Genomic DNA, 21,276 nt, shown 5'->3' with positions numbered 1-21,276 from the left:
TGTGTTCCTCTGAAAGTAACCTGTAAAGAATGACATTTCCGTTACTAGATCCAGTGACAATAATATAGTCATTGCCTGGTTTGCATATAAAGCCAATCTGTGGTTTGTTGAGCCAGAATGTGGTTTGTTTGAATGTCTGAACCTAGTGCACACTAACCATGGCTTGTTTGGGGCAGCAAACCACAGACTGCTTGCCTTACAGACCAGGACTTGCTTTAACTGTTGTTTGGCATTGTGCCTGAACTCCCCAGCCATGTTTAACCATGCTTTGTTTGCCACTACCCCAAGCTCCATACAATTGCCAACCTACAGACACATGAGACAAGAAAATAGAAAAGCAAAGAAAGTTCTGAAGAAAGAAGCCATGGTGTCTGGATACATCGGTACGAGGCGCATCAAACATAACATCCACCCAAACAAGCCATGGATTAGTATTATGTCTGAACACAGCAATTCTCTTGAGGTGTTTGCTTTCCAGATGGCATTCTTTATGATGATTGACCTATGGGAGTCCGTTCAGTGGTGGATCCTATCTCATTGCTGGGACTAGCCTAGAATAGCATTTGGCTTTTTTGCTGCTGCATCACACTGTTGACTCATGCTAGGCTTGTGGTTTACTAAGACCCCTAGATCCTTTTCACCTGTACTACTAGTAATCCAGGCGTCCACCATCTCCAAGTGAATTTTTATTGTTATCCTTACATATTCTTTTCCAACAAATTGTAATAGCACCATACATTCCCTTTGACTCTGCAGAGTCACGACCCCCCTCCCTCCCCACTAATGGTATATTTATCCTCTTTCCATCACGCACATCATTCTCAAATTAGTACTATTATACATTGGAGGTATTATGTCAATCCTGCTAGTGTCTTGACCTCTTTACAATTCTTCTTTAAATATTCGATAAATTTACTCCAGTTATTTTGGTATCTTTGATCTCCCTGGTCCCAGATCCTCCCTGACAGTTTGGCAAGTTCTGCATATTCTGTCAACTTCGCCTGCCACTCCTGTATAGTTGGTATATCTTGTACTTTCCATCTTTGGGCCAGAAGGGTCCTTCTATTTTAATTTCTGTTCCTATTAAGCCTAAAAGACACGCTTCCGGTCTTTTGGGGAAAGTATAGCGGTGAGGGAGGAAGGGGACACCCGCCTAGCCAGCCAGATCAGCCGAATCAACCCTGGCGATCAATGGGGTGACAGATGTCGCAGCCAGATCGCCCTCACATCCAGGCGTCCACCATCTCATATTTGTGCAGCTGGTTTTTCCTACCTAAGTGTAGAACCTCCCTATGGTTGAGCCCAGTTCTCCAATCTGTTCATTCTGAATCCTGATTCTGTATTCTGCAGCATTAGTTCCCCCTCCCAGTTGGGTGTCATTTGCAAATTTAATAAGCATCCCCTCAACAACAAACTGGGGACAGAACCCTGCAGACCCCACTTGTCCCTTTTTTCCCCTGGATGGTGAGGAGCTGTTACTGAGCACTCTTTGAGTTTGGTCAGTCAACCAGCTACAAATCCACCTAACAGTTATCTCATGCAGCCCACAGGTTACCAGCATATATATATATATATATATATATGGAGAATATAATGCAGAATATCATGGGGAACTTTGTCAAAAGCCTTACTGAAATCAAGATACACTACATCCACAGCATTCCCCTGATCCACCAAGCTTGTAAGTTTATATATTTTTTAAAAAATGAAATGAGATTCATCTGTCATGACTTGTTTTTGAGAAACCCATGTTGGGTTTTAGTAATCACAGCATCCTTTTCTACGTCTATGCTTCGTTATCTGTTCTAGGACCTTTCCTGGTATCAATGCCAAGCTCACCAGTCAGTAGTTATCTGTTCAATTTGCATGATTCAAATCTCTGACTGGCAAGCCAGAGCCTGGAATTTCATGCTAATAATTCAAAGTTTATCTTCATCTCACCCTAAGAAAGTGATGTGGTTTGCTGGCACTGCAAATAGTGCATACTTTCCCAATTTAAAATAATATTTCTGTGACAAATTGGGGTTGTGGTCTGGCCATCTATGGAACATTGTTTTAATCAAGAGTGGATTGGTTTAAATTCAGGCAAGTTTAATCTCAAGCTGGGGTTCCATTAAAAGGCTAATTTGAAACATTGATTTGAATCACCTTGTACATATGAGAAACAGGTTAATAACTGAAAGGAATGACCTCAGTTGCAATGGGTATAATGGCACTGTGGTCTAAACCACTGAGCCTCTTGGGCTTGCCAGTCAGAAGGTCAGCGGTTCGAATCCCCAGGACAAGGTGAGCTCACGTTGCTCTGTCCCAGCTCCTGCCAACCTAGTAGTTCAAAGGCATGCAAGTGCAAGTAGATAAATAGGTACCATTGCAGTGGGAAGGTACATGGTATTTCTGTGCGCTCTGGCTTCCGTCACGGTGTTCTGTTGTGCCAGAAGTGGTTTAGTCATGCTGGCCACATGACCCAGAAAGCTGTCTGTGCACAAATGGCTGCTCACTTGGCCTGAAAGCGAGATGAGCACCACAACCCCATAGTCACCTTTGACTGGACTTATCCATCCAGGGGTCCTTTACCTTTTTTACCTCGTCCTTTGCATAGGATCACCTCAAACGTTTGCTCACACCCCACAAGTACACTCCTTAACATTCATCCTTGTAGCACTGGGCTAATGAAAGTATTGCTTTTGCATCCCCCTGGCCCAGAAGCACACATACCAAGTTAAGATTTAAGAAATTCAATAGGTGTTTGCAAGGACAGCAGGAAAATATTCTGGCAACAAGCAACTCGCAGATTTTTAAAAAACCATTTTAAAGCATAGTATTGTATGTTACCTTCATAGATCATATGATGATCTGTTTCCCACTGTGAGAGTTCCAGCAAAGTACCCAAGGTTGTACCTGAAGTTTGAGAGTGCAAGGTGGTCTTTCTCACTCAGACTTCCTGCTTCTATGTGCTCTGAATCTTGACTACTTGATACTTATATGGAGAAATCCTCAATAAAGTCCAATGCAACCTCAGTGGTCAACAAGCCACTCCCTCAATTAAGTGTCCCAAATAACCAATCATATTCTGCAGCATCATGCTACAGCATCAGCAGCATTGCCAGACATTCTCCGAATAGTTTCTTAAACAAAGGAAGGACGTCAGAGATGCCTATCAGAAGCTAGAGCTGGTCTAGCCCACTTGCCCAACTCAATTTCCCCATCTCTCTGACCTTTATGAGATTGCAACAGTTTGGACAGTTTTCCTTTGGGGAAGGACTCCAGCTCAGTGGTAGAGAATCTGCTTTGAGCACAGAAGGTTATTGAAGACCTTCTTTCTAATCAGCAGAAAAGACACGGGAGACAATCCTGAGAAGTCAGAGCCAGCAGCATGAACTTGCCTGTTTCCCCACCTCTCCAGCTTTTACCTGGTTGCCTCAAGTTATTTTTTATCTAAATAATGGCTTCTATTGTTTGATTTTCTGATTAACAAACCAAACCAAAGGGGTTGTTTTGGGAGTGTTTCACATCATCTGCCTTGCAAATATGTCAATGTACAATATCTCCTTGGGTAACAAAGCAAATTGGGGAGGTTCAAGGTCGTCATTCATGTTAATAAGTCAGCTCACATGGTATATATTGGCTCTTCAGCTACCAGCTGATCCAAATGCTCATGCTAAATTAACCTTGTGAGATAATCCAGATCGGAAGACCAGGAGACAGTCTTTTTGGAAGAAATGGGTGGAATGTGGCATATATGCATTATATCAGTTGATAAGCTCAGATGGATAATTTTAATCACTTCCTGTTCTGCAGCTAAAGTATCAATTCACCATGAATGCAAAATGACAATATTTTCAATTACAACATTGGTCGGTGTATTTTTATGGCCTATCTGCTTTGAGTGCTTCAGCATTTCCTATACTGCTGGAGAGAATTACTGGATCCTTACAGAAAATTCAACCAATAACCACTGTTTATAAATACTGAATGCATAGTTAGAGAAATTTGGAACAGGGAATTAGAGAATAGTATACAGCATAAACAATAGAAAAGTGCTTTAGAAGCTGTACAGAATATTTCCCTGAACATGAAGTTGATTATGTAAAAATTAATATTTAGAGTATATGGGACTCCACAAACTTTGTACAGGAATGCACTGTCTAATATAGATAGATATATGAGGTCTGTCAGACTGCTCTTCTTCCCAGACTGAGAGGTAAAATGGTGAAAAACAGGTTATTTATTGGGACAGAGTGACTTTTGCGGCTGTTGTTAAAGCTGCAAAACAACAAAGCTAGTATTAGGGGGGTTATTGGGTTGTTTTTGTTTTTATTTTGAGCATGTATTTTGTTTATCATATTGTGATCTCATCTTGAGAACCACCCTGAGACCTGCGGATATAGGGCAGTATGCAAATGTATTTTATTCATTCATTCATTCATTCTGGTTCACACATATGGTTTCATCCATCCCATATATGCATGCATAAACAACAGTATGACTAATATCCACTATTATAAATACAAATGAATGATACATCATCGTTGTCATCATCATTTGTGTACTGTCCTTCATCCCTAAATTACAAGGTGGTTTACAAGAGAAAAATACAAAATGAGAACACAACATACATAATAAAATAATATTTTTTGTTGGGAGCCGCCCAGAGTGGCTGGGGCAACCCAGTCAAATGGGTGGCATATAAATCTCTCACCTGACACCTACAGGTATGTAATGAAGGCGCCAGGTGAGCCTCCCTGGGGAGAGCATTCCACAAATAAGGAACCACTTCAAAAAAGACCTGTTCTCATGTTGCCGCCCTCCAGACCCGTTGTGGAGGACACACACAAGAAAGGACTTCAGAGGATTATTTCAGGGTCTGTTAATCTGGGGACAAGTAGTCCTTAAAGTATTGTGGCCCTGAGATGCTGCAATCCTGAGCCTACATGCAGTTGTTGTACACACATGCATACTTATTGTACATCTGCATTATTTGCAACCAGTTCTCCTGCACAGGGTGCTGGGAGCCAAGGGGGCACTTACCCACCACATTCCCAAAGCCTAGTAAGTGCTGGGCTTTGGGAAGGAGTTGTGAGGGCTCTGAAAGGGTCCTAGGTTCCTCCTGCCTCCTTCCCAAAGCTTAGCTAGCACTTGCACAGTTTGAAGAAGGAGGTGGGACTCTAGGACTCTGCCAGAGCCTTGCACCTCCTTACCAGCACTGCAAGGGGGTGGGGCACTGCATGAAATTTTGGCCCTTGTCAACTCATAATTCATAAGAACATAAGAAGAGTCTGCTGGATGAGGCCAATGGTCCATCTAGTCCAGATTGGGCAGGTGCTTTGGGACTCTCCCCAGGTAATAACCCTTGCTTTCCTGATTGGAGAACAGTGTTGGATATTCTCTCTGTATGAGAATCATTTGTTCCAGAAACAAGAGAAGAAATTTCAAGAAGAAGCAGAAGGCTGAGACTGTTTTGTCTATGTAATAATAATAATAATAATAATAATAATAATAATAATAATAATAATAATAATAAATTATTTATACCCTGCCCATCTGCCTGGGCTTCCCCAGCCACTCTGGGCGGCTTCCAACAAAATATTAAAATACCGTAATGCATCAAACACTAAAAGCTTCCCTAAAGAAGCCTTCAGATGTCTTCTAAAAGTCTGGTGGTAGTTGTTCTCTTTGACATCTGGTGGAAGGGTGTTCCACAGGGCAGGCGCCACTACCAAGAAGGCTCTCTGCCTGGTTCCCTGTAACTTGGCTTCTTGCAAGGAGGGAACTGCCAGAAGGCCCTCGGCGCTGAACAATGGGGGTGGAGACTCTCCTTCAGATATACTGGACCGAGGCCATTTAGAGCCCTTAAAGGTCAGCACCAACACTTTGAATTGTATTTGGAAACGTACTGGGAGCCAACGTAGCAAGGATGTTTTCTGTGGGAACTGTTCTTTGGATGTGTGCAGTGTGACAGGAAGTACTGATAATGGTTCTGTGTAACTTGTAACGTGTTGTGAGTCACTTGCATGCACCTTGTGGTGAGAGAAGCAGAGTGGGAGTCTTGGACTTGTTGGACTCTAAGCATGCCTTGACCATGGCAGTGGTGAATGTCTGTATATATTTGCTACCAATATGCTTTTATGCCTGTCAAGTAAACCTCTACACTTGACTGAATCTTTGTGGCGTCCATGAGTGTTTATTGCCTACTGGTGTACCTTCAACCCCGAAGACGCTTCCAAGGAAGGAGCTGCTTTGAGATGTAACTCTGCCAAGTATGGATACGGGCATGCACACACAGTGAAAGTTATGCCGGACCCAATTCTTCTAAATCATGCATCAGAGGCTGATGGATTGATCCAACAAACAGAAAGGTGTATGCATGTAAAAACTAGCCTTCTGTGCAAAGATAATATTTGCATTCATTGCTGAATCTTTGCCTCTGACCCTGCCCATCATGAGCACTTGCCCTGTCCCAGGATGCCCAGAAGGGAACGCTGACCTTGGTTTGAAAAATGCTCCCCTCCCCTGCACTAGGGAGTCATCTATTTGGGCAGCTGATATATATATGAATAGGGTGATAGAATGGGTCTGAAGCTACCACTGTTTCCCAAATTTGCAGGTAATGCTGATTTGATGGCACCAGTTGGCCTTTTGCCCTTCCTTTCCTCCCCAAGTAACCCAGTAGTGCAGCTGAACTGAGAAACAATAAACAAGTCAATTTAGTGCTGTTCAGACCAATGAGTTTATTGAGTACATGCTGATTAACAGTCAGGTGATCTTGGTCTACAGCTACTTCTCTGTAGGATTGAAGATCTTCGCCATGAAGAGGATACTGTTAGTAGGTTCATCAACAACCATGGTTATAAAAGGCTCGTTGAACTTAACGACAGTAGGCATAGACATTGGCACCATGTCCATAGAAGAGGCTGCTGCGGCTTCTGTTCCTCTCTCATCTATCATCATCATAGCCTTATGAAGGGCCTGTGCAAAGGAAAGATTGGGGGGGGAGAGAATGTCATGCTGCCAATGGATGGATAAAATGCAAATGCGTTTTCTTGGACTAGGGGTGGCTCACAGTTTTTTGAGATTGAGGGAAGCATTCTCATATGCCCAAACTTCCAAGAGCCAGAAGCCCCACACTCTTGAACACACACCCTCATATGAGCACACACAGAAGACATACACAAAGACCATTTTTCCTGATGATGAGGGAGGAGGTGATTTGCATCACCATCGGGTTGTCCACACCAGCAGTGAGTCTACTTCTTTTCTTTCTTCTTCTTTGCCACTGCCACCAAAATTGGTGGGGGTTTGGGAGGGGGAAAGAATCAACTTGAGTGGCACTAGGGTTGTCTTTGTTATTTATTACATCTTTTAGTTGCTTTAGACCAAAGAAAACAAATGCTCAAAGCAACTTATCAAGAAAAACCAGGTGTGCATTGTATGCTTCCTGACACAGGGTTGGATCCTGAGCTTGCAAAAGGGTTCTGTTTGCAAAAGGGCCAGTTTTCACAAGTTTCCTTGTCTCCATGCAAGTCCCTTCCAATTTCCTGTGAAAATTCACCAGCATTTTAGTACTTCTCCCCAGGGAAGTTACGTTATTAAAAAGTGACACCAGAGGGCACCCAGGAACTGGCAATAGGAAAAAGTGTGTTGTGATGGACAAAACAAGGTAGTGAACACACTTATATGAGCACACACAGAAGACACACATAAACACCATTTTTCCTGATGATGAGGGAGGAGGAGTGTGTTTAATCTACCAATATGCCATGTGACATTTTAGAATGATATATCTAATATTGTTCTAATAACGTTAAGAAGGTCAGTGTAGATCCAGCCAAAGACTGTGTCCCTAAACAGACTTAGCAGAGATCAAGCCCACAGTGAGCTAAATATGTATAAGATTGCCCTGCCAGGTACACATATAAATTCCTTGGTATCCAAGGAATTGGAATTTACTGTGCAAAGTAGCTGGAACTTTGTCCATTATCTACATGCCATAGTTGTCTTAAAGTGGTGGAACAGGTCATTCCATTGTTTTTCAGAATCTCTAGGAACTTTGAGTGCTTTTAGAGGCCCTGAGTTCATAGAATCATAGAATCATAGAGTTGGAAGAGACCACAAGGGCCATCGAGTCCAACCCCCTGCCAAGCAGGAAACACCATCAGAGCACTCCTGACATAGGTTGTCAAGCCTCTACTTAAAGACCTCCAAAGAAGGAGACTCCACCACACTCCTTGGCAGCAAATTCCACTGTCGAACAGCTCTTACTGTCAGGAAGTTCTTCCTAATGTTTAGGTGGAATCTTCTTTCTTGTAGTTTGGATCCATTGCTCCGTGTCCGCTTCTCTGGAGCAGCAGAAAACAACCTTTCTCCCTCCTCTATGTGACATCCTTTTATATATTTGAACATGGCTATCATATCACCCCTTAACCTCCTCTTCTCCAGGCTAAACATGCCCAGCTCCCTTAGCCGTTCCTCATAAGGCATCGTTTCCAGGCCTTTGACCATTTTGGTTGCCCTCCTCTGGACACGTTCCAGTTTGTCAGTGTTCTTCTTGAACTGTGGTGCCCAGAACTGGACACAGTACTCCAGGTGAGGTCTGACCAGAGCAGAATACAGTGGCACTATTACTTCCCTTGATCTAGATGCTATACTCCAATTCTGATGCAGCCCAGAATTGCATTGGCTTTTTTAGCTGCCGCGTCACACTGTTGGCTCATGTCAAGTTTGTGGTCAACCAAGACTCCTAGATCCTTTTCACATGTAGTGCTCTCAAGCCATGTGTCACCCATCTTGTATTTGTGCCTCTCGTTTTTTTGCCCAAGTGCAATACTTTACATTTCTCCCTGTTAAAATTCATCTTGTTTGTTTTGGCCCAGTTCTCTAATCTGTCAAGGTCGTTTTGAAGTGTGATCCTGTCCTCTGGGGTGTTAGCCACCCCTCCCAGTTTGGTGTCATCTGCAAATTTGATCAGGATGCCCTTGAGTCCATCATCCAAGTCGTTGATAAAGATGTTGAATAAGACCGGGCCCAAGACAGAACCCTGTGGCACCCCACTAGTCACTCTTCTCCAGGATGAAGAGGAACCATTGATGAGCACCCAATGTTCTTTGTCCTGGGGCTAACTAACAGAAAATGTTTACCACTCTCACCAAATGACAACACCTGGATTTTTTGAAGGACACCATGATGCTGAAACAAGTTAGCCTGGTGATATGCAGATGCAGAAATTCAAGCCTTCACAGCTTCTACCATATTCATTCACAAATAAAAGCCCCAACTTACGCCCGAGAGCCTGTGCTGAGGCTGCCCTGTAATTCCAGACAGGTCTGCTCTGTCAGTGAATACATCAACCACACCCATGGTGTACATTATGTCTTTCAGGTTAAGCTCTCCACTCGCCAAGCATCTTGGAAGATACACATCTACAGAGCTATTCAAGAATAAAACAAGGGAGAAAGACAAAGAAGAATTTATTAATCATATGAGAAAATACCATGCATATTAGGCTGTGTATATTATACAGCAGAATGAAGTGGTAAAACGGGCTTCCCCTACTTCAGAATGTAGATGGGTGGCTATCTATCTCTCTATAATGTACCATTACATGTAAAAATCCTTGCAAAGAGAGATCCAGCAGAGCAGGCTAAGGACTGAGCTAGAATTTTTTTCCCCTGCCAGGCTAGCTTTCTATTTTCAAGGAGGGGTAATTGTAAGGGGGAGTGTTCAAAAGTGGTACCCTCACCTGTAGTCCAAAGTGAAACCATCCATGTTACCTCCCTATTCTCATGTGCAAACCCAGGCTGCATTCACACGGCAGTTTATTCCATTTCCCCAACATTTCCCTGCCTGTTAATTTCTGCATTTGATTGCAGCTTTCATGCAATGTAAAAAAAAAACACTTTCAGAAATCTGGCTCAAGTTTAGGGCTCATTCTGCATTATTTGAAAATGCTTATCTTCTGGAAGCATGTAACATGAAAATGAGTGCGAAATCTGCACTATATTCTGCTATATTCCCAGAAGACAGCTTCCTAATCTCCATGTGTAGAGGCGGCTACCTGAACACCAAATGCCAGGAAGGGCTGCTTAACAAAGAGTGTGCACCAGGAACAAAGGTACAATTTGGACCCTGATCTGTACTTTGTCACAAAGGCCACCTCAGTCTGAAGTGCCCCAAAGGCTGTCTGGTTTTGCTTTATGTCCAACACTGGGGGAGGAATGGGACCACAAATTCTCCATCCTTGCCATCAGCTTTCTTAAAGGTAAAGGGACCCTTGACCATTAGGTCCAGTCGTGACCGACTCTGGGGTTGCGGCACTCATCTTGCTTTATTGGCCGAGGGAGCCGGCGTACAGCTTCCGGGTCATGTGGCCAGCATGACTAAGCCGCTTCTGGCAAACCAGAGCAGCGCACGGAAACGCCATTTACCTTCCCGCCAGAGCGGTACCTATTTATCTACTTGCACTCTGACGTGCTTTCGAACTGCTAGGTTGGCAGGACCTTTTGACTGGCAAGTCCTAGGCTCTGTGGTTTAACCCACAGCACCACCCGCATCCCATTGAGTGTCCAACATCTTGAGTCGCAGAACACTGGAAGATGCACATCTTCCAGGCTGTGTACCTGCACAAAATCATGTGACCTGTGTGAGATCACATAACCCAAAAGACACTTTTCCAGGGCAAGATCTGCCATGCTCTCATACAATAAAACAGGATGTCCCAGTTTTTTCTGGGACACTTGTGGGGTGTTGTATGTCCACCCGCTGCATGCATTTGCTGAAGTAAAACAAGGATGGGGAACTTGTAGACCTCCAGAAGTTGCTCAGCTACAACTCCCTTCATCCCTAGCCATTGGCCAGGATGGCTGGGACTGATGGGAACTAGAGTCCAGCAACATCGAGAGGGCCTCAGGTTCCCCACTGCTGAAGTAAGGCCTTTCCTTCAAAAGCTCACCCCACAATTGTTCTTATATATCTGAACCTGAGCTGCTTGACACCAGAGTCAAAAGTTGAAAGCTGTTACCTCCGTGTGAGTATTCTCTTCCAAGTCCGCAAAGCTCCACACGACAAGCTGTTAGCCACCCTCTCCATCTGCCCCTTGTCAGGTAGGATAAAATAGGAAGCGGCATGTCCTTCGTAAGGCAGCTTCAAAACGGTGCACAGTCGCTCGTTGTCATAGCCGGTTTCAAACATGCCCATCTGAAACATCATTGGCACTTTCACAACCGTGTAAGGATCCACGTAGAAGTTCTGCTCTGTCGTGTACTTTGGGTCAAAGGGCTTCTTCCATTTGGCTTACGGAAAAGAAGAAAGGGATATATTTTTTTTAAAGTGGCATAGATACTTGTTACTCATTAGAACAATTCTACTCTTGCATAGACCTCTTTGCATGCAAGAAGCTGCAGGTACTTTAGGACACTCAACATTTCTTGACCTTGGCTAGATCTTTAGTCCATGGGATTTTGTCTTCTTTCTCTTTACCTTTCATTTCTCCAAGTTGTATCCAATGTTAGTTTCAACATCTCTGAAATATAGTTATAGTACATGATGTAATTCATCACAACCTAGGCCATAGAATCATTGCATCACAGAATCGTACAGCTGGAAGGGACCTGAAGGGACATGTAGTCTAACCCCCTGCAATGCTAAAGCATCCATGACAGATGGCCATCCAATCTCTGCTTAAAGACCTCCAAGGAAGTGAAGATCACAACCTCCCGAGGGAACCTATTCCACTATCAAACTGCTCTTACTGTCAGAAAGCTCTTCCCGGATCGCTTCTCGGCCTTTTGGCTAAGATCAAGTGTAGTATCTGTTCTTAACAGTTTAATATCTGATATGTCCTCTATTTGAGGACTATATATAAAATGGATTTTTGGAGCTGGGAGATGGAATAGGGGCTTGCACCATCCACTCCATGCATCGACCTGGTATTGCAGTACCTCCAGGAACAGTGCACCTCCCTCTGGAGGGAATGTTACTGGTGCAAAAAATAGATAAAATTTAAATTCCTTGTTGTTTTATGCTCAGCTATAGTTCATCTTTTTTCCTGAAAATATGCTATTTTTTTCAATGTGTGTAAGCTCGATTTGATTTCTTATATACTGTATCTCAAAGAAATATACCCGTTAATAAATATATTTGTAAAAGAAAGAAAGAAAGCTCCTCCTGATGTTTAATCGGATTCTCCTATGTTAGCTGACATAGTTAAAAGAAACGAAAAGTTTGCACGTAGGCCCATATGGCTGTGAATGGCATCTGCTAAACAATCACAGATATCATAAACTGAGGTGTGTATATTGAATTCACTTTTGAAAAAATCAGTTCATAACTTCCAGGGGCGGGAACGTAAACACCAGTGTGTGCCCTTTTAGAACACTATTTATCAAATAAATTATTATGGTGTCCAGTTAATTTTTTAAAAAACTGAGTTGCCTGTTGAGACCTCTGCTCCTTGCATTATCTCAAAATGCAAAGTTAACAAGCGGCTTAAATCCAGAGACAATGGAACTGTATCATTTCAGGCTGCAGTTAAGAAGGGGTTCTATGGATGAATGCTCCTCTACACGCACACAGACAGACACCTCTGATTTAAGCAGATGTTGGGTGGCTATCTGACAGAGATACTGTAGTTGTATCCTGCACTGTAGGCTCCCAACAAAAAATAGTAAAAGCACATGCATTACTCAGGGGTAACCTTTAACCAATGACCTTTAAATTACTTTTCAACTCATTATATCCTATGAATGTCATGGTGGTTTGAAGGCCTTGGTTTTGTATTGATTAGCTGTTTGTCCAACCTAAATTTAACAGTTCTAAAACCTCACTAATGAATAACACCCTGATATCTTTTCATGGTTGTATGTGGTTGAATACAACTTCAGTATTTGGCTAATAATTCATATATGGAAACATATTTAATTATTTGTTCCACTTTTTCATCTAAATCAGAGGTTGCTGTATTTCTCCCCTTCTGACATTGTGCCTAATTTAAATACTTTTACTAAGTGCTCTTTAAATACTTTTACTAACTTCAGTGAACACACTAAGGAATTCCGGGCATTTTACTGGCCTTGGAAGTGCAGGGCATAAGAAAGACAGAAAGACAGACAGAACGAGAGAGAGAGAGAGAGAGAGAGAGAGAGAGAGAGAGAGAGAGAGGTTAGAACATTGAATTAGGTTCTAAACTGAATTGAGGCTGCCTTGCACAGTCATAATTACTGAGGTCACCTAATAACAGATCTATTGCATAGAATACCGTGAAGCAGGAATTGGTTGCCTGACCAAAATTCTCTTCCTCACAAACAAAAGCAAACATCAGTGCACAGGATGAAGTTCTACTTTGGAACTATGTGGGAAGTGACAAGTATCTAGGATTAGCCATAAGGTGAGGAAAGGAGATCACAGGGCAGGCCCATTAGCTTGTCTTACCTTTCATGTAAATATAGCTAACCAGTAGTATTTCAGTAATTGGGTCGACTCCATCGACGAGCTTAGAAATCTTCCCATGGGTTTTCATGTTGACATATTGATTGATGTGCTCCTCAGTTACTGCTGTGTTCTTAAAATTTTCCATATAGATCTCTCCTCCATAAATGTTCCTGAGCTCCCTTAGGAACTGAGGTTGTGGGTGCAACTCATTTTGCACAAACAGACAATTCCCCATTTCCATTTGGAGGCCTGAACCCCCGTTGCTTAGCGAGTAGATGAGGTTGTGGAAGCCTTCATGTATCATCCTCTCCTGAATCTCTGCTGGCTTGAAGTCAAGTCCTCTAAGGATCTGATCTAAGGTGTTGGCCCTTGCGCCCAAAGCCAGCATCGCAAAAGCTGTGGAGATACACATGGGAGAGAAGACGATGTTCTTCTTGAATGGACTGCCCCGGTTGCCTCCATTAGAAGAAACCTGCCTGAAGAACTTGAATGCAAAGTCTGAATTGCTGTTGACCAGGACCTGGTTTGGAGTCTGTGTTCTTCCTCCATTGGGTTGGTTTTGGCGGTTCATATCTTGGGGGTTGCTCTCATAGTTGTCACACCTGTTCATGTAACTGCTGGGATTCACAGAATTTGGTAGGTTAAGATTGTTAGCCAGGATCCCAGCAATTAAAAAGAAGAGGAGGGAAATCGCCATTTTCCCCCTTTAAAAAAAAAAGAGGGGGGAGGGAGAAATAAAAAAACACATTAGTTAAATTAACTCATTATTTTCAGCTCCTCCTCCCCCCAAATCTAGTGTGCTATTTGCACCATTGGCTGTAAACCATGGTTACCCTGAATCATGCAGGGGCAGAGGTAGTAGCATCCTTTTGGTGGCACTGCCCTTGTTGTTAGAAGAGGAGGAGGAGGAGGAGGAGGAGGAGGAGGAGGAGGAGGAGGAGTTTGGATTTGATATCCTGCTTTATCACTACCCAAAGGAGTCTCAAAGCGACTAACATTCTCCTTTCCCTTCCTCCCCCACAACAAACACTCTGTGAGGTGAGTCGGGCTGAGAGACTTCAGAGAAGTGTGACTAGCCCAAGGTCACCCAGCAGCTGCATGTGGAGGAGTGGGGAAGCAAACCCGGTTCCCCAGATTACAAGGCTACCGCTCTTAACCACTACACCACACTGGTTAGGATAGAGAAAAGGAAGGAGGTGGCAAGGTTAGGGGCACTTCCCCTGAGCTGCCCCAATTTCACCGCTGCCACCTCATCCCACCTCAATGAATACAGCACTCCCACCTTCATTATAATTCAGCAGATGGAATATTGGGTTCCATTATAGAAGACTTGCAGGCTCTTCCCTGTTGAACTTTGAAGTCCACTTACAGGAACATTAGAGCATGAGAAGAGCCTGCTGGATCAGTCCAGTGACTCATCTAGTCCAGCATCCTGTTCTCACAGTGGCCAACCAGATGCCTGTGGGGAATCCTCAAGCAGGACCCACGTACAAGAGCCTTCTCCTTGCCCCTGCAGTTTTCAGCCAACCAAATTCTACTATGGTCTATTAATTATTGCAACATTTTTTACAGAGCATTGTGCATGCATAGTTTGCCGCAGCTTCCAGTTCCTTTGCATTCCCCTTTCCCCTTACACTTAATAAAAATACTGGAAAACATCAACTGTGATATGATTTTATGAATAACTACATCGTGAAGGAGGGACGCAGGTGGCGCTGTGGGTTAAACCACAGAGCCTAGGACTTGCCGATCAGAAGGTCGGCGGTTTGAATCCCTGCGATGGGGTGAGCTCCCATTGCTCAGTCCCTGCTACCACTGCTCAGACTATGCTACCACTCAGTGGATTTGTAACTGGCTGACTGACCGAACCCAAAGGGTGCTCATCAATGGTTCCTCTTCATCCTGGAGAAGAGTGACTAGTGGGGTGCCACAGGGTTCTGTCTTGGGCCCGGTCTTATTCAACATCTTTATCAACGACTTGGATGATGGACTCAAGGGCATCCTGATCAAATTTGCAGATGACACCAAACTGGGAGGGGTGGCTAACACCCCAGAGGACAGGAACACACTTCAAAACGACCTTGACAGATTAGAGAACTGGGCCAAAACAAACAAGATGAATTTTAACAGGGAGAAATGTAAAGTATTGCACTTGGGCAAAAAAAATGAGAGGCACAAATACAAGATGGGTGACACCTGGCTTGAGAGCACTACATGTGAAAAGGATCTAGGAGTCTTGGTTGACCACAAACTTGACATGAGCCAACAGTGTGACGCGGCAGCTAAAAAAGCCAATGCAATTCTGGGCTGCATCAATAGGAGTATAGCATCTAGATCAAGGGAAGTAATAGTGCCACTGTATTCTGCTCTGGTCAGACCTCACCTGGAGTACTGTGTCCAGTTCTGGGCACCACAGTTCAAGAAGGACATTGACAAACTGGAACGTGTCCAGAGGAGGGCAACCAAAATGGTCAAAGGCCTGGAAACGATGCCTTATGAGGAACGGCTAAGGGAGCTGGGCATGTTTAGCCTGGAGAAGAGGAGGTTAAGGGGTGATATGATAGCCATGTTCAAATATATAAAAGGATGTCACATAGAGGAGGGAGAAAGGTTGTTTTCTGCTGCTCCAGAGAAGCGGACACGGAGCAATGGATCCAAACTACAAGAAAGAAGATTCCACCTAAACATTAGGAAGAACTTCCTGACAGTAAGAGCTGTTCGACAGTGGAATTTGCTGCCAAGGAGTGTGGTGGAGTCTCCTTCTTTGGAGGTCTTTAAGCAGAGGCTTGACAACCATATGTCAGGAGTGCTCTGATGGTGTTTCCTGCTTGGCAGGGGGTTGGACTCGATGGCCCTTGTGGTCTCTTCCAACTCTATGATTCTATGATTCTATGATTCTATGATTCTATGATTCTATGATTCTATGCTCCTGCCAACCTAGCAATTCAAAAGCACGTCAAGGTGCAAGTAGATAAATAGGTACTACTCTGGCAGGAAGGTAAACAGCATTTCCGTGTGCTGCTCTGGTTCGCCAGAAGCGGCTTACTCATGCTGGCCACATGACCCGGAGGCTGTATGCTGGCTCCCTCGGCCAATAAAGCGAGATGAGCGCCGCAACCCCAGAGTCGGTCACGACTGGACCTAATGGTCAGGGGTCCCTTTACATCGTGAAGGAGCTCATGTATACACCAGCAAGCAATGGCATTAAGATTTATCATTTGTTTTCGTTTTGTTATTTTGCAGTGTATTATCAACCTTCATGTGCACAGCTATAAACGAGAGGGGCCGGGGTTGGGGAGACAGGTGTAAATTAACTGAAGGAACCGAAAGCTGCAGCAAGCAGCCCTTGCACCAGTTTTGGAATTAAGTTGAGAAAATTTTCTCGTTAAACCTGAATCCAGGACGAATGACACTCAGGGAGAGACAACCCTGGAACAATAAAACAAAGGAATGGAATTGGAGTGGGAGTGGATACTCCCCCTGTTTCAAACATTATTTAATACGTTGCTAAATAATATATTATTAAGAATCAGGCTCTTGTTCCATGTTGCAGATAAAAGTAGAAGAGCCCAGTGGTACAGCATTTGTTTGGCATGCAGAAGGTTCCAGATTCCACCCCTGGTATCTCCAGGTACTGCTAGAAATATCTACAGTCTGAAGCCAATACTCAGCTGGATGAGTAAATCATCTATGTTCACAGAAGCTGTTACCTCTACTTTCCTTGCTAAGGCAGGAGTAGAATTGTTGACCATAATGCTATACCAGCTTCAACCAGTGGATGCCACTACAGTATGTCTAAGCATAAACTATCTCAATGAGTTCTTGTAAGACTCAAATGAGATAAGCTTGTATTGGCCATGCTGAGCCACTGGAAAGGGTTGTGACAGGAGACCAGTGGACCATATATATATGGTCAACTTGGGGGAGGAGGGTGAAGATCCTAGAATCATACAGCTGGAAGGGACTCCCGAGGTCCAACCCGTTGCAATGCAGGAATCTCAGCTAAAGCATCCATGAAGTTGTCCTGTCTGTACAAGGATTTCTGCTGAAGGGCTCTCACTGGAAAATGTTCCCACATGTGGAATAAAGTGCGCCTTATTCTGCAGTCTCCCCAGTACAAAGATATTTTGACAAGCTCACTAGGTGACTTGCTTTATTGCTTAATGGTTCATACAGTTAAACTCTCATTCAAACTTCAGAAGTGTTAATTGCTTCTATGCAGCCACCCAAGAACGGTTTGGTGTAGTAGTTAGGATACCAGACTAGGAGTGGCGAAGCCCATGTTTAAATCTCACTGGGTGATCTTTGAGCAGTTGCTATTTCTACTCTAGCCTACCTCATATGGTGACTGTGAAGATAAAATGGGTGCAGAGGGGGAAAACTTGAGCTCCTACTAATTGTACTCTAGTTTTGCGATGATGTAGTTGGTTTGATCAGTGGCATAGCATGAGGGGGCCACAGGGGCAGCTGCCCCACGTGCAAAATTCCTAGGGGGCACAAAATTTCAGTACCCAGTCCTGCATCAATACAGCTGTGCGCTTCCATCGCTGAGCTTTGTTGAAACTGGCTTCTCCATGTGAACCAGGAAGTGACCTCTCCAGACAACGGAATTACTCTTCTTTTCTTATCTCTGTGGCTACAATCTCCTGGGTTACACAGGCGCTATTAGGCAGTTGAATGTGCATGCACACTCCATCCGTTTCCCTCCCTTCCATGGCCCTGGGAGCTGGCAACCCACGGTATGCTACTGATATTACCTTGCATGTGACTCAGGTGCTGGAGAAACGTAATTACTCTCCTACCCTACTTCTGGGTTTCTCATTTGTATCTGGTTGGCTATTGCAAGAAGCAGGACTTTGGACTAGAAGAAGAGTTTGGATTTGATACCCCACTTTATCACTACCCGAAGGAGTCTCAAAGAGGCTAACAATCTCCTTTCCCTTCCTCCCCCACAACAAACACTCTGTGAGGTGAGTGGGGCTGAGAGACTTCAAAGAAGTGTGACTAGCCCAAAGTCACCCAGCAGCTGCATGTGGAGGAGCGAGGACGCGAACCCAGCTCACCAGATTATAAGTCTACCGCTCTTAACCACTACACCACACTGGAACAAGACATGTTTCAGGCTGCAATCCTAACCCCATTTACTTTGGAGTAATCCCATCTAATTCAGTAGGCTTTACTTCTGAATAAACATAGATTGACAGCCTTTGTCTGATTCAAAGGGCTATTCTGGTGTTCTTTGAGCCTTTAATAGCACCCTCCACACGGCCCCAGGTGCTGGCCACCCACGCTACGCCAGAGAGTTTGATCACTCTTTTTTATTTCAACGTATCAGAAGGTCAGGGACGCGGGTGGCGCTGTGGGTAAAAGCCTCAGCGCCTAGGGCTTGCCGATCGAAAGGTCAGTGGTTCGAATCCCCACGGCGGGGTGCGCTCCCGCTGCTCGGTCCCAGCGCCTGCCAACCTAGCAGTTCGAAAGCACCCCCGGGTGCAAGTAGATAAATAGGGACCGCTTACCAGCGGGAAGGTAAACGGCGTTTCCGTGTGCGGCTCTGGCTCGCCAGAGCAGCGATGTCACGCTGGCCACGTGACCCGGAAGTGTCTGCGGACAGCGCTGGCCCCCGGCCTCTTGAGTGAGATGGGCGCACAACCCCAGAGTCTGTCAAGACTGGCCCGTACGGGCAGGGGTACCTTTACCTTTATCAGAAGGTCTACCAATTTCATTCTTCATCTCTCCACTTTTCTTTTTATTTTCTTATTATTTCTTGATAACATACCTTGTACAATACTTCCAATAAAAATTTATGATAAGATCTCTCTCGCATAAGGATATTCTTCCACACTAGCTTATAAGAACTTTATGAAATTCACCAGCAAGTCCGCATTTCAATTAAGTAGGTTCATGAATTTCAGATATCTAACACCGTGGCTAATAACATATTTATCACAAATCCCAATTTACTAAGAGAATTTTACTTACAGTTCAATCAATATTGTCCTGCCACTCTCTCTGTGTCTTCACCACCGCTCCTTCTTCTTTGATCCCTTTGGATGCTGGAGAAAGCAAAGCATCCTTTGACACTGGCAAACTAGTTTATCTGACTCATAGGCACAAAGGGAACTAGTTTTACTAGATGCCGAATTGACATGTGACTTTATAATGATACAGGACTGTCTGTCTCCTTGATATTTGGGAACTGGTTTTCATCAAACTGAATCCCTTTGTGAATGCATAAATAAATAATCAATCCACACCTCAATTGTCATGATCTTCCAGCTCATTATAAACAAAAGGAACAATTTTGAAAATGGCAATTAAGCCCAAGCAGTGTGGATTAATTTGGCAATGACAAGCACTATCTAGAAGGCAACAGCCCCATATATCTAATTATATCCCTGTGCACTTGATATTCTTTGAAATGGGAATCGCATTCTTCAAAATTAGTGAAAAAAATATTTTGGGTATAACATTTGAGAAATGCACAACACCTATTCATGTGATGAAGATTTCAAAACTATCTGTTCATGCTTGGTTGATGTAAAAGGATGAGCTTCAGTATGTGAACAGATGGAAAGCATAGCATTGTAAACAAGGCTATAAAAAGTTGCATCACTTGGTGAGAGACATGTTATTGAACCAACTAGAAACTGTGACCACGGGGCTATCAAGCTCAATAAATATGTATGTCACTGGTGCCAACAAAAGTTTTGTTGTGGGTGCTCGGCGCTCACACTGCAGGGCCTCTGACATGACTTCCAGGGCCTCACGAAGCACCGGAAGTCGCATCGGAGGCCCACGAGGCCTTGAACACCACCTCAGAGGTCTCGTGATGCCTTTTGACACAACTTCCAGTGCTTTGAGAGGACTTGAAAGTCATGTCCCAAGACCTTGTGGGGCCTCCAACATGACTTCTGGGGCTCCCAGGCACTGCTATGGTGCATTGCCTGTTCTGCTGGGCACCCATAATCTGGTGCCCAAGTCAGGGCCCCTGGTGTATGTGGACAACTACCAAGGAATTCCAATGTATTTGAGTTTGAAAGAGGGCACTACCACTAAAAATGGGGTTGGGAAGCAGTGTAGCATTCTGTCCCCACAGTAGCCAACCAGATCCCTTTGGAAAGCCCAGAAGCAGGACATGGTAAAGCATGAGACTCTTAATCCCAGAGTTGTGAGTTCAAGCCCCACACTGGGCAAAACATTGCTGCATTACAGGTGGTTGGACTATACGACCCCTGTGGTCCTTTCCAGCTCTACAGTTCTATGATTCCATGAACACTAGAGCACTCTCCTGCTTGTGTTCCTTAGTAACTGGTACTCAGAGGCAAGCTGACTCTGATACTGAAGGTCATAGAGCCATCCAGGCCATCATCGTCATAGAGAATTCCATATGTGCTGGGTTCCTGTTTTCTGTCCTGAATCTCCCAATACACGACTCGATTCTAGTACTTAGTGTAAAAATCCTTCTCTATCAACTTTCTCTGCACCGTGAACATAACTTACCCTCTGCCTCCTTACTCATCCTTTCTCTAAAAATCCCAAAGAAGGGGTTCCCTATGAGGGAATGTTGTAGCATTTGGCGAGTAAGAGGCAACATGATGGAAATGTATAAAAGATTCCTGCGTTGCAGGGGGGTTGGACAAGGCAACCTTTGTGATCTCTTCCAATTCCACAATTCTTTGATTCTGTGAAAATTTCCACCTCCGACTAAGAGCAGGAGGATTAAAGCTTTTCTGGTTCTGCTTCACAAGCAACTTCCCTGCAGGTTATTGTAAAGAAGAACCCTGCAGAACCCACTTTTAGGTCTGTGGCTTTGATTCAACCCTGAGGGGTGCTATTTCACAAGGGTCTTCCCTG

At 44.1% G+C, this 21,276-nt stretch overlaps 1 protein-coding gene and 1 non-coding gene across 3 annotated transcripts; one reads left to right on the top strand and one right to left on the bottom strand.

Moving 5' to 3' along the window:
- Positions 1-6,708: 6,708 nt before the first annotated feature.
- On the bottom strand, positions 6,709-19,529 carry LOC128407461 (serpin A12-like). 2 transcript variants are annotated; one of them, XM_053375848.1, is made up of 5 exons: positions 19,402-19,529; positions 13,423-14,126; positions 11,015-11,285; positions 9,277-9,424; positions 6,709-6,966 (listed from the first exon to the last, which is right to left on the bottom strand). In XM_053375848.1, the coding sequence occupies exons 2-5, from the start codon at positions 14,117-14,119 to the stop codon at positions 6,775-6,777; spliced, it is 1,308 nt and encodes a 435-aa protein (XP_053231823.1). In that variant the 5' UTR covers positions 14,120-14,126; positions 19,402-19,529; the 3' UTR covers positions 6,709-6,774. The 2 variants fall into 2 exon arrangements, with proteins under 2 accessions (XP_053231823.1, XP_053231832.1); XM_053375857.1 differs by lacking the exon at positions 19,402-19,529 and adding an exon at positions 17,934-18,021.
- On the top strand, positions 11,765-11,955 carry LOC128403161 (U2 spliceosomal RNA). The gene has a single exon (XR_008327882.1). It is a non-coding gene; the product is annotated as a U2 spliceosomal RNA (small nuclear RNA).
- Positions 19,530-21,276: the final 1,747 nt, after the last annotated feature.

Source organism: Podarcis raffonei, chromosome 1 (genome assembly GCF_027172205.1).
Source record: "Podarcis raffonei isolate rPodRaf1 chromosome 1, rPodRaf1.pri, whole genome shotgun sequence".
In the NCBI taxonomy this organism is placed as follows: domain Eukaryota; kingdom Metazoa; phylum Chordata; class Lepidosauria; order Squamata; family Lacertidae; genus Podarcis; species Podarcis raffonei.
Note: the sequence above shows the minus strand (reverse complement) of the source record. Positions and strands in the feature narration are given on the sequence as shown.